Source organism: Periplaneta americana, chromosome 13 (genome assembly GCF_040183065.1).
Source record: "Periplaneta americana isolate PAMFEO1 chromosome 13, P.americana_PAMFEO1_priV1, whole genome shotgun sequence".
Classification (NCBI taxonomy): domain Eukaryota; kingdom Metazoa; phylum Arthropoda; class Insecta; order Blattodea; family Blattidae; genus Periplaneta; species Periplaneta americana.
Genome location: NC_091129.1, coordinates 138,799,196 through 138,813,224, shown reverse-complemented (window position 1 = coordinate 138,813,224; position 14,029 = coordinate 138,799,196). Strand labels below are relative to the sequence as shown.

The 14,029-nt window shown below is 36.8% G+C and overlaps 1 protein-coding gene and 1 non-coding gene across 2 annotated transcripts in view; one reads left to right on the top strand and one right to left on the bottom strand.

Moving 5' to 3' along the window:
- LOC138712494 (pre-mRNA 3' end processing protein WDR33-like) overlaps positions 1-14,029 on the bottom strand; it is a 76,021-nt gene that overhangs the window by 3,655 nt on the left and 58,337 nt on the right. The window contains exons 8-13 of the mRNA XM_069844370.1: positions 12,945-13,075; positions 7,650-7,725; positions 6,850-7,032; positions 5,322-5,721; positions 2,479-2,615; positions 1,342-1,525 (exon numbers count right to left, since the gene is read on the bottom strand). Of these exons, the coding sequence (XP_069700471.1) occupies positions 1,342-1,525; positions 2,479-2,615; positions 5,322-5,721; positions 6,850-7,032; positions 7,650-7,725; positions 12,945-13,075 (1,111 nt within the window). The remainder of the gene's footprint in view (positions 1-1,341; positions 1,526-2,478; positions 2,616-5,321; positions 5,722-6,849; positions 7,033-7,649; positions 7,726-12,944; positions 13,076-14,029) is intronic.
- TRNAY-AUA (transfer RNA tyrosine (anticodon AUA)) lies at positions 3,225-3,296 on the top strand. The gene has a single exon. It is a non-coding gene; the product is annotated as a tRNA-Tyr (tRNA).

Sequence of the window (14,029 nt, the reverse complement as noted above, 5' to 3'; positions counted from 1 at the left end):
TTGCTGATGACGTCGTATTGTTCGCCAAATCACCCAGAGAACTGCAGTCAATGCTCCAAGAATTATGCGACGCCAGCAGATCAGCAGGCCTCCTGATGAATATGACCAAGACACACGTAATGTCAAACGGGCTGGAGTCACCCATAATAATTGATGGTGCAGAACTACAATACGTATCTGAATACGTATACCTAGGACAGCTAGTCTCCTTCCACCAGAAGACAGAGGAGGAAATAAAACGAAGGATTTCTCTCGCGTGGAAGGCATTCTGGACTCTCAAGTTCATCGTACTGGAGGGAACACTCAGCAAGAAACTCAGAATAGAAATATTGGAGACCTGCGTAACTCCTGTACTGTTATATGGATGTCAGACATGGTCTCTCACTGCCAAACTTCATAACAGTCTCCAAATATGCCAAAGAAAGATGCTGAGAAGGATACTAGGCTTATCACTGAGGGATAGAGTTCCAAACGAAGTGCTACAAAAGATGTAGCAATTAAAGATCCAGCACTGCAAGCCACCAACACCAAATTGAAGTGGGGAGGCCATGTTGCACGACTAGAGACGGAAGATGGACGCAGATAGTAACACTATGGGATCCCCGCATTGGCAAGAGATCACCTGGAAGACCAAGACAAAGATGGGCCGACCTCTTCAGTGAACGAGTAGGAAGCCATTGATCTAGCAGAGCAAGACATAGGGAAGACTGGAAAAACCTAAGAAGACAAGTGAACAGCGACTAAAACCAGTGCGACAGAAACAAGCGAACAATACCAAACTGTGCAGAATGTGAACCAAGTGAACAATTCCACTCTTACGCGGAGTAGCTCACCGCGTGAGACAAATAGAGCTCTCCCTCTATAGAGGAGGCCTTTGCCCTTAACGGGACATTTTTAGGCTAATCATTTCATTTCATCATTTCATTGCATAATACAATAAGGCTTAGTGCTTCAATGCTAGGAATATAAAAGACTGCTTCCTGCTTGGAAATCAATCACTGACCTAATCTATGGTGATACTTGCAAAAATCACAAAATATCCTTTCTACTTTTGAAATATGCTTAGAAAGGGTAGTTGAATTGCCATCTCCCGTGAATCCTATGAATTCTACTTTGTTACATGACATGAGAAGAATGGTCATGCACACAACATGCTGCACCAGATGAAATGACGCTTAAACCAAAAATATATAGCTTCATAAAGAAAAATGGGGAGTCTGTCATTGGATAAATAAATAAATTACTATTAAATAAACAAATAAACAGTTAAATATGTAAATAAATGAATAAATAAATAATAATAATGAAAAGTGAGCTATTTTTAGGACATAAATGTCTTACCCTTGACTTCTCATGTCTTTATCCAATGGAGGTCTTTGCAGAAGTGGACTATTTATACGTCTCAGGTCACTGTCCATCTGAAGTCTTCTGAAATCTTGATCACCACCTGCACCAAGAGGTTCTGCAGCTGCAGCTAAGGCTCCACCAGGAGTCTGTCTCAGATCCAAATCTCCTGCTGAAGGACCTGAAACCACAGTTCACATATATGTTCAAAAAATCACTTGAAAATGAAAATAGTTTTCCTTAATTACACATCAAAATTAAATGCCTTGCATCTGTGAGCAGCTGATGACTTTTTTTTTTAATTATTTAATTTATAAGTAAAGAAAGAGGACGTAGCTGCAATAAGGGCTCATACTCTAAAATGCTGTTCTGAGATATATAGAGTTGAAATTTTTAAAGCAGTGCACTAAATGCACTAACCAATGAGTATGAAACTGCTGGATAAGTAGTATTGTGTTTTTTACGTAATATAACAGAAATGCTAAAATTTTAATCCAATGTTATATATTTAGAGAATAATGTATAAAAGTATTGCATGTTATAGGTCCTTTTCTAAATATAAGCTGTGTGTAGTCTTTATAAACATTTATTATTATTATTATTTACATTTTTATATAAAATACAGCAATATTATTAATAATATTCATTTACATTTTTAGAACTTGAGATATTTTCCACATAACATAGCAAATAACGAACTTACTGTACTTCCACAAAATCTATTCTATATCTAGCTAGTTCTTTTGCGACTGTTACCCCTTCTGTTCTATAAAGACTCGTGACATTTCAAGTACCAAATTTCATAACCTTATTCCTTTGCTGTGGTCGCACAAAAGAATCAGTCCCATTCTGAGGCTTATGTTGGGGTTTTGCAACATGCTCTTTTTTTACAGTGATGGGTTGTTAGCCCTTCGCCCAACCCCCAAGCTGGAGGATCACTCCTTATCGACTGTCCCCGACTTATTATGCAATGTATTTGCAGTTACCCTTCATATCTGGAGGCCACGTCTTCTATCCGGAACCTGAGGACGCAACATGCTGTGATGGTAGGGACCCACAATACATGTTTTATTGTTTACTATAACAAATTAAATTATAAACAAACATTTGTAAAATATATGGTAAAATACTCACCAGTAAACCTCATGTCTTGATCAGGCGCATGCTGTGATCCAGAGCCAGGGCGAATACCTGGGAAATTCATTGGCTGTGGCTGAAGTGGTAAACTGCGCATGTCTTTGTCTTCCATTCCACAGCCCAACATTGCATTCCTAAACACAAATGTAATATATATTATTTAATGTACCGAAGTACATATGATATTTCCATGCAGATATTCTGCGTCATCATACGATGAAAGAGTAATGGAACAGAGAAAAATTCTCTCCGGCGCCGGGATTTGAACCCGGGTTTTCAGCTCTACGTGCTGATGCTTTATCCACTAAGCCATACCGGATACCACCCCGACGTCGGACAGAATCGTCTCAGATTAAGCTCCAACTCTTGGGTTCCCTCTAGTGGCCGCCCTCTGCACTACACCATAGATGTCTATGAACGTAGGACTGAAGTCCACACATGTGCTGAGGTGCACTCGTTATGAGTGACTAGTTGGCCAGGATCCGACGGAATAAGCGCAGTCTTAAATCACGAAGTGATATATATATATATGATATGCGTAAATTACTTCGTGATTTAAGACGGCGCTTATTCCGTCGGATCCCGGCCAACTAGTCACTCACAACGAGTGCACCTCAGCACATGTGTAGACTTCAGTCCTACGTTCATAGACATCTATGACGTAGTGCAGAGGGCGGCCACTAGAGGGAACCCAAGAGTTGGAACTTAAACTGAGATGATTCTGTCCGACGCTGGGGTGGGTATCCGGTGTGGCTTAGTGGATAAAGCATCAGCACATAGAGCTGAAAACCCGGGTTCGAATCCCGGCGCCGGAGAGAATTTTTCTCCGTTCCATTACTCTTTCATCGTACAAACGTAATGTTTAAATGTATATTTCATGTTATAATTAATTACATACAGTAAAATATCTTTATAACAAATGCCAGAATAATTCATTTTTCAGTTTCGTGAATTTTTATATTGATCCCCGAGATTTCCCTATACTTTTAGTATAAAAAACATTTCTATAACAAACGCCAGTTTAAAGAATTTACCAGTTTAGCGAATGTAAAAATGATCCCAATGAAGGAAAAAGTATTTGTTATAATGAATTTTTGTAAGGCAGAATCGAATATCCTCACGGTAAAACTCAGTTAGTCCATGAAGACAAGACAACATGTAGCCTTTCACACTCAGTGTCACCAAATTGCCTTTGAACCTGAGCAACTGACTACTGTGGATCTGTACAAAGTACTGCATGTGTCTGCTGCATTTGTATCTAATTGGTGACGCTACTCTTTAGCCTTTGTATCCAAGTCGAATACTGTTGGTGTGTACATATTGCTGGACACATATCAACTTGATACAGGCTGCAAAAGGGTATCTGTCGGATACAGGGGGGAGAGCCATTAATCATTAATCCTTCCTATTGAAGGCCTTAAGGAACCAACCTGGACAAATACCCAATGTCCCATCCCTACCTTCCCGTGGTGCAGCTGTTAGTAAGCATAACTTTACAAGCTGAACTAAAGGGAGGGGCTACTCATCAATTAGCACTGGTCAGCTTGATGAGTTAATGACTGAATTTGGTATAATTTTCCTCTAACCAATACCTAATTCCCTCTTTACCCTTTTCTATCCAGTCCTCTGACTGAACTCTTACTTTCTTTGACCCCGACGGCATTAGAGCATTCGAGGCCTAGGGGTTCATTTCCCTTTCCTTCCTCCTCTTTCTACTTTTCTGTTCCTAGTGCTGACCTGCTATGGCACTAAAATCGTCCTCCAGAGGCTTAAGGAGGGAAAGCTGGTGATCAACAAGATCTCCCAGCTAGGTCCAATGGACCCGTCGACCAACAGCAGGTGTGGTCCTCCAGACATTCTGGGGGTTGTGTGTGAATGAAGTAGCCACCAAAACGTTAAAATATGGTGTTCACTTAAATCGGTTACAACTTGCCAGTTTCAAATACTGGAGTGCAAGAGGTCAAATGACTTTATTGTCAAACGCCTGGCATTAGAAAACAACAACAAGATATCAACTTGATACATGTGAAAGAACCAATAAATCAATAAAACATAGTCCAACACTGTGGACTAACGATTAGCATGCCTGATCGTGAAACAAGCGGGCCTGAGTAGAACTCTTCTCGGGTTCTCAGCCAGGTGAGTTGGAGATTTGCTTCCAATCTTTCGACGGCTAGCTCTGCCATCTTCTTCAGGGAATGAAGTGATGTGGGACCATGTCTAGCCGGTCGGGACCAGCAAGTAGCTCCTGATTGGCTACCGCTTCCACCAACTAGAATGGGCCTGGCGGTTGGGACTAGGAACTAGCTCCTGATTGGCCCGCAGCGGCAAGCCCTACTATTGCATATATATCGGCTAGACATGGTCCCACATCACTTTATTCCCTGAAGAAGATGGCAGAGCTAGCCGTCGAAAGCTTGGAAGCAAATCTCCAACACACCTGACTGAGAATCCGAGAAGAGTTATTCTACATCAAACACCGGGAAAGCCTCAAGTCATACAAGTGGGCCTGAGTTCAAATCCTGGTTGGGACAAAATACCTGGTTGAGGTTTTTCGGGGTTTTCCCTCAAGCCATTAAGAGCTAATGCTGGGTAACTTTTGGTGCTGGATCCTGGACTCATTTCACCGGGATTATCACCTTCATATCATTCAGACGCTAGATAACCACAGTTGATATCATAGTAAGTGAAAACATCCTTTAAGGAAAACCCACATTTAAGAAAAAAAAAAGTCCCCCAGATATTTGTTAAAAGTGGTTTTACTGTATTTCTTTCAAAACATTACACTGTCCCAGCTCAAAACTATCTATTATTTACTTCTTTGAGTAACATCAACATACCTCATATTAGGGCCATCTCTATCATTATTGGAAGCATGAGTTTCAGAATCAGTTTTTATATCGTCACGATCACTAAATCGTGACTTCCTCTGGTGAGGAGGGTGATGCTGCTGCTGCTGCTGCTGTTGTTGTTGCTGTGGTGGCTGCTGCTGCTTTTGCTGCTGTTGCTGAGAAGCTGCATTTTTGCGTGCAAATACTGACGAAGGAAGAGGTGCAGGAAGCTCAATATCTGACATTGTCTCTAAATCCATGTTATCATCATATTCGTCATATTCATCGAAATCATCATTATCATCAACGTGTGGAATTACATCGGCCAACTCTTCTAGTTCTCCTGAATCAATGTAACGCTGTAGTGCTACAGGACCAGCAGCAATGGCACTTGCTAGAGAGGGATTCCCTGCAGACAAAGCAACATTAATAGTTGAGAGTTTAAAAATAGGGATATTATTGGTACAGTCGACAATTTGGCATGCTTAGTGAACATTTTTCAACGTAGCTCGTATTACATTTTAATAATTATTTTTATTAAATGGTAACACAGCATTAGAAAGAGGTAAGCAGCTGGATCAAAGCTCAATTCCAAACTGTTTGCACCCTACATACATTAAACAATAATAATTAGGTTCGGAATATGTATTATACATCTTTCTCGTGTTAAATTCTATCATACCTGGTTAACATGTTTTGGTCTGTTACTGACCTTCTTCAGAACTGACTGTTGCTGATCTTGTCACCTTTTGTTTTGTTTCCTGTGGGGGTGTGTTTGTGTAGTGTAATGTGGAGTCAAAGAGTGTGTTCTGAAATTTAGTTGTGTGTTGAGAATTTCATTTAGATGTGTTTTTGTGTGTCTGTATATTTCGTATCGTTCTAGTGTGTTTAGTTTATGGCTTTTTGGTTGGATGTGTAGAATTTCCATGTCTGTGTTGATGTCTCTGTAGGTGTGGTTAGCATTTCTAATGTGTTCTGCATATGTGGAAGTGTTTTGTTATGACTGTGATGTGTTCTTTGTAACGTGTTTGAAATGATCTGCTTGTCTATCCTATGTAGAAGTTGTTGCAGGTGCTACATTTGAGTCTGTATACGCCTGTATGGTTGTATTTGTTTGTTTGTGTGTTGAAATGTTTTTGTAGAGTATTATTTTTGTTCTGTACGCAATGTTGTAATTTAATTTCTTGAATGAGGTTGCAATCTTGTGTGTGTTTTTGTTTTCTAAGTTAGTGTGATGTATTTTTTGGGTTCTTGTGTTTGTGTTGTATTCTTACGTAGTTGTTGACAATATATTTCAATATATGGTTTTGGCTATGACACATATAAACATTTTATGTATACACTATTTGAAAATTCACCAAAATTTTTTTTAAAGAGAATTTTATCAACTTATACAAGAGTATAAGAAGTTTAATTATCTGTTTTCGTTATAATAAACAAGTGATTTTCTGGACATTTTAATTTCTCAAAACTTGGAAAATAGCATATTACATTTAATGTGTACCTACATAAAAAAAAAGCTGGTATATGTACGTACCTTCAACTGGAAGTAATTTTCCATATACAATAATGGCCTGAGGTTGAAGCTGACTTAGAGGCACAACTCCTGGAGGTGGATTTGTTTCTATTAGTTGTGTGATAACTTCAGTTATTGGATCTTTCGGTGGTCCTGACAATTTTCTACCTCTCCATGAGCCTTCTTCCTCATCACTTTCTTCATCTGTAAAATACGAAATATGAAATGAGCTACAGAATATAATTCTCTCATGAGATTTGTTCACGAAATTTTATTCAAATATGCATGCAAGAACAGAAAAATTATTTCGTATACTTGTAACACACAAAGTCACCACCCAAGCAAATTGTAATGTAAAATTCTACTTTTAATTTAGAAACATAAGTGAAATCTGGAATAATAAATTTACATCCTTGTTTTATTTTCCATTATTTTAAACTGAAGCAATAAAATACACATTATACAAAAATGCTAGATTATGTTTCTTGGCATCTTTAGTTTGTTATCTATTCAGACTACTTCTGCCAGATATGCTATATCTATGCGCCCAACCTCAGAAGTGGGTTACAATTAAGCCGCGGCCAGGAGAGAAGACCAGAAATGTCGAAAAGACAACCTGGTGGCATTGGATAAAAAAAAAAAGTATTATATCGCAGCATGGTTCAAGTATCTTTAAGAAAATCAAGAAATGACAACTAGTACTCTATATGACAAAAGAAAGAGAACACACCACAATCCACTCTACTGTTCTTGAAACAAACAATTTGATCTAAAATACATTGTTGCAGTTTTCAATTTACAACATTAAATCATAGCTCTACCTTCATCATGATTTGCTCTTCCTGTCTCATTCCACTGAGCCTGGAAATTTCTTGGAATTGGTTTGGAGTAAGGAACCTGAAATCAAGAAAAAAATAATTTATCTTCAACGAATTATTTATTATTAATTGTATTCATAACCACACTGTTCAACTGTTAATATGAGTGCGAGCAAAATGTAATAACAGTAAAAGAAAGTGACGCCAGCACAATCAGTTTGTGAAGTAGATTTACTATATGAAAGAAGTCTACAGTTTGAATAATTAAGCTATGTATAAAGTGTAATCTTAGTAATTTAATTTTTAATTAATGCAGTAACTTAAATTTCACAGTAATTCTGAATTGCAGGGTTCAGAGCCATAGTGGGCCAAGTGCCATAAACTGAAAACGGAGAAAACCAGGGTTAAAATTAAGTGATTACCATAATTTAATGAAACATATAGCAGGTAATATAAAGTATGCACTTTAAAACCAAATTAAGTCAACCTTCATTAAACTATGGTATTCACATAACTTTAACCCTTGCTTTGTCCATTTTTAATAAATGGCGCTTGGCCCACTATGGCTCTGAACCCTCCATACTTATCCATTCTAAACAATTCTTTCTTTTAACTATACTTCAATGATAGTACAATGTTTGATACTTACTTACTTACTGGCTTTTAAGGAACCCAGAGGTTCATTGCCGCCCTCACATAAGCCCGCCATTGGTCCCTATCCTGAGCAAGATTAATCCATTCTCTATCATCATATCCCACCTCCCTCAAATCTATTTTAATATTATCTTCCCATCTACGTCTCGGCCTCCCCAAAGGTCTTTTTCCCTCCGGCCTCCCAACTAACACTCTATATGCATTTCTGGATTCGCCCATACGTGCTACATGCCCAGCCCATCTCAAACGTCTGGATTTAATGTTCCTAATTATGTCAGGTGAAGAATACAATGTGTGCAGTTCTGTGTTGTGTAACTTTCTCCATTCTCCTGTAACTTCATCCCTCTTAGCCCCAAATATTTTCCTGAGAACCTTATTCTCAAACACCCTTAACCTATGTTCCTCTCTCAACGTGAGAGTCCAAGTTTCACAACCATAAAGAACAACTGGTAATATAATTGTTTTATAAATTCCATCTTTCAGATTTTTTGACAGCAGACTGGATGATAAAAGCTTCTCAACCGAATAATAACAGGCATTTCCCATATTTATTCTGTGTTTAATTTCCTCCCGAGTATCATTTATATTTGTTACTGTTGCTCCAAGATATTTGAACTTCTCCACCTCTTCGAAAGATAAATTTCCAATTTTTATATTGCCATTTCGCACAATATTCCTGTCACGAGACATAATCATATATTTTGTCTTTTCAGGATTTACTTCCAAACCTATTTTTTTACTTGCTTCCAGTAAAATCCTCGTGTTTTCTCTAATCATTTGTGGATTTTCTCCTAACATATTCACGTCATCCGCATAGACAACCAGCTGATGTAACCCGTTCAATTCCAAACCCTCTCTGTTATCCTGGACTTTCCTAATGGCATACTCTAGAGCAAAGTTAAAAAGTAAAGGTGATAGTGCATCTCCTTGCTTTAGCCCACAGTGAATTGGAAATGCATCTGACAGAAATTGACCTATACGAACTCTGCTGTATGTTTCACTGAGACACATTTTAATTAATCGAACTAGTTTCTTGGGAATACCAAATTCAATAAGAATATCATATAAAACTTCTCTCTTAACCGAGTCATATGCCTTTTTGAAATCTATGAATAACTGATGCACTGTACCCTTATACTCCCATTTTTTCTCCATTATCTGTCGAATACAAAATATCTGGTCAATAGTTGATTTATTACGCCTAAAACCACACTGATGATCCCCAATAATTTCATCTACATGTGGAGTTAATCTTCTCTAAAGAATATTGGACAAAATTTTGTACACCGTCAACAAAAGTGATATTCCTCGAAAGTTACTACAGTTAATCTTGTCCCCCTTCTTAAAGAATGGTACGATTATGGACTCTGGTACAATTTTCTTTTCCCAAATAGCAAGTACAAGCTTATAAATTTCATTAAATAATGCGCTTCCACCCTCTTGTATTAATTCTGCTGGAATTTGATCGATACCTGGAGACTTATAATTTTTCAGATTTTCTATCGCAATTTCGACTTCAGAAAGTGTGGGTTCAGGTATAAATGGCTCAGCAGTTTGTATTTAAATTTCGTCCCTATCATTTCTATTTGGCCTATGTATATTTAGTAGTTGTCCAAAATAGTTTTTCCATCTGTTCAGGATTGAATGAATGTCTGCAAGCAAGTCACCATTCTCATCCTTGATCACGTTTACCCTTGCCTGATATCCATTCTTGAATTCCTTTATGCCCTTATATAAATCTCTAATGTTTTTATTTTTACTATTTGTTTCTACCTCATTCAGTTTTTCCTTCAAGTAATCTCTCTTTTTATTCCTAAGTGTACGATTTGCTTCCCATCTTTTATTGAAATAATTATCTCTATTCGCCTCAACTGGATCCTGTAAGAATTTCAATTTTGCCTGTTTCCTTTTTTCTACTACCATGCAACAATCTTCATCAAACCACGGTTTCTTTTTCTTAGTGTCATAATGACCTATGCTCTGTTCAGCTGCAATTTTGATATTATCTCGGATATTTTCCCACATGCTATTAACATCTAACTCTTCCTCAACTTCGTCGGAACTTGCTAAAGGGGCAAACCTATTTGAAATTTCGACCTGATAATGTTGCTTAGTTTCCTTGTCCTTTAATTTTGGAATATTGAATCTTCTAATATTAACTTGTTGCTCTACTCGCTTGGCTACTGATAGTCTTTCTCTTAGTTCTCCAATTACCAAATAATGGTTAGAATTACAGTCTGCCCCCATGAAGGTTCGAATGTCTACTATACTAGTATGTCTTCTTTTATCTATCAAGATGTGATCTATCTGATTATGTGTCAATCCATCTGGAGACGTCCAAGTATATTTATGTATATCCTTATGGGGGAATGGTGTACTTTGACAATTAAATTTTTTGATGTGGCAAAGTTGACTAACCGAACTCCATTGTCATTACTAATTACGTGTAGGCTCTCTTTTCCAATAGTCGGTTTAAAAATATCCTCCCGTCCTACTTTAGCATTGAAATCTCCCAATAAAGTTTTCATGTGATATATAGGTAACTGATCAAAAGTCTGTTCCAATTCCTCATAGAAGCTATCCTTTATATGGTCGTCTTTCTCTTCTGTAGGGGCATGAGCATTTATAACTACGATATCGCACCATCTACCCTTAAGTACTAAATACGATAACCTATCACTGATAAATTCGACCTTTTTTACTGCTGATTTTATTCTTTTATGGATAAAGAATCCTGTTCCTAATTGGTGATTATCGTTTCCTTCCCCATAATACAACAAATAATCTCCTATTTGTGTTATGCCATTCCCATCTAACCTAACCTCCTGTATTCACAATGTTTGATACTATCAGTCGATATTTTAATCACAATTAGTAATTCTATAAATAGAACACACAAAATCTTTCTTTTTAATTGTAGTCTCCAATGCAAATTTGAAGTAACAAAATAATATCTTTCAATGTGGTGACAATAATTAAAAGTCGTACAAAAACTGTTACATTTCACATGGGAAGTTCAAACTCAAAACACGGTAATTCAGTGAACTTAAAAAATCACAAAAAAAAGTTTAATAACTAACACATAATTTTAGCAGTATTTCTTTAAAAATATAATTAAACCCCTTAAATTTGATACTACAAAAACAAGATGCATAGATTAGTGTTCTGGAATGGCTATACAGAATGGTGGGTTAAACCAGCTCTGAAAGATATTGAATAGAAAATTATATTAAAAAAAAAAAACTATTACCTACTAATGAAAACAAGTTTTATTCAGGTAAATCAGGGACATATCCAACGCCAATCTTAGAAGTGAAGAAAAACTTTGTGTGTATTTAAAATTTTTTTGTAGTTCTTAACAAATAATGTTTCTTACCAAAATTCTGACTATAAAATTTATGAGGAAATAAAATATTACCAGTAATAAATGATTTCAGACTTCCACAGTACTGGTAGCAATATCCAATGTATGCAAAACATCCAAAATTCCAGACATTGACGCCAACAGGGAAGACAGGGAAAGGGAAAACTATCTGTTGGATTCATTAACAAGAGCTGTTCTTCGTCTTTGCTCTTTAACAGATTCAATAGATGGGTTCCTCTTTTTCCTGCTTTCTCTGATGATGGAGCCAATAATATAAGCATAACTGCGAGACATTGGATGTTTTTGTTTCTATGACATGATGGAAAAATCCAAAATCTTGCATCAAAATATTATTTAATATATATACAAAAGGATATCTGTCGGATACAGGGGTAAGAGCAATTAATCCTTCCCATTGAAGGCTTTAAGGAACCAACCTGGACAAATACCCAATGTCCCATCCCTACCTTCCCATGGTGCAGCTGTTAGTAAGCATAATTTTACAAGCTGAACTAAAGGGAGGGTCTACTCATCAATTAGCACTGGTCAGCTTGATGAGTTAATGACTGAATTTGGTATAATTTTCCTCTAACCAATATCTAATTCCCTCTTTACCCTTTCCTATCCAGTCCTCTGACTGAACCTTACTTTCTTCGACCCCAACGGCATTAGAGCATTCGAGGCCTAGGGGTTCATTTCCCTTTCCTTCCTCCTCTTTCTACTTTTCTGTTCCTAGTGCTGACCTGCTATGGCACTAAAATCGTCCTCCAGTGGCTTAAGGAGGGAAAGCTGGTGATCAACAAGATCTCCCAGCTAGGTCCAATGGACCCGTCGACCAACAGCAGGTGTGGTCCTCCAGACATTCTGGGGGTTGTGTGTGAATGAAGTAGCCACCAAAACGTTAAAATATGGTGTTCACTTAAATCGGCTACAACTTGCCATTTTTCACTCCAATATGAAATGAGTACCATTAAGGTAAAATTATCCGGAGGTAAAATAGTCCCCCAATCGGATCTCCGGGCAGGGACTACTTTAATGGTACAGAATCAACTAAACATCTTACAATGGAATGCTGGCAGTATAACAAATCTGTGCTTCAGTGGCTGATCATGATAATATCTTTGAAAAATATTGGAGTGCAAGAGGTCAAATGACTTTATTGTCAAACACCTGGCATTAGAAAACAACAACAACATATATACCATCACACATGTGAATAAAAAAATTAACTAATCTTATCATTTTATTCTTAGGCAAGCATTATGGGTAACATAACATACCTTTTTGTGGAAAGCACGATGTCTCTCCTCAGATGTGTCAAAGTCAAGTCCAGGGATTTGAGCAACTGATGGACTTGCAACAGTCTCCACCTTGTCTTCAGGACCCATTCCGGGTATGACAGCCGGTTCATCTAAAACAGAACATCCATTAAAACAAACCAGTATTGAATACATGCGTATTTCTTCAATCATAGCTATGTATTCTGTTCATGAATCACTCTAGCATAATACATTAAATAAATTAAATTGTATTTCCTTCTTCTCTGTGTGTCCAAAAAAACTGCCCTACATGTCTAGATATTACATTATTCTTATTACATTTTTCGATTTCGTAATAATTTTTAAGTCTAAGCATCTTCCAAAGTGGAATACACATTTTTCTGCTTCCCTAGGCTTAGCTTGAGAGAGACTATTTTACAAGTGTAAATGAAAACTTGGTGAATATGTATGTTAACACTTAATTTTATAGAAAAATGTAAACATCAGTTTTCAAATGAATATGATTTTCATTCTCTGTACATTACATTTCCCTTTTACTAACATTTGTTACTGTTTCTGTAAGTTTTTGAGAATCACTATTTTCTCAAGCAGAATAATTCTAGAAAACCATTGTTCATTCAATGTTCAATTATGTACAGACTCAGAAACAAAATATGGACCACCTGAATTTTCCAAGTTCTAGTTATGACATACTGCACATGCTCAGTTGGAAAATTCAGAAAATTCAGGTGGCCCAAATTTTGTTTCTGAGTCTATACTATCTCTTTCTTTAGTTAAAACAGTTTTCAGTTTATAGCACGGTACATATTCTTCTGCTTTATTTAAATAAATCAGTAACATAATATCCAATGACTCATGAAAATTATGTTAGATTGAAAATAGCTAAGGCATCTACGCTTTTTCTTAATTTCTTTTAAAAGAAACTAACAAGTAAGAAAAGAAAATACATAAATGTGTGATATTACCAATGTCAATTGTATATTATTATTCACAGAAAGGACGTGCAACTCTCTTATTTATTTTTTTTTTTGTAAGTGTAAAATTGTAAAACACTTGAAGAGAAAATTGCAAATTTATTTTAAAAT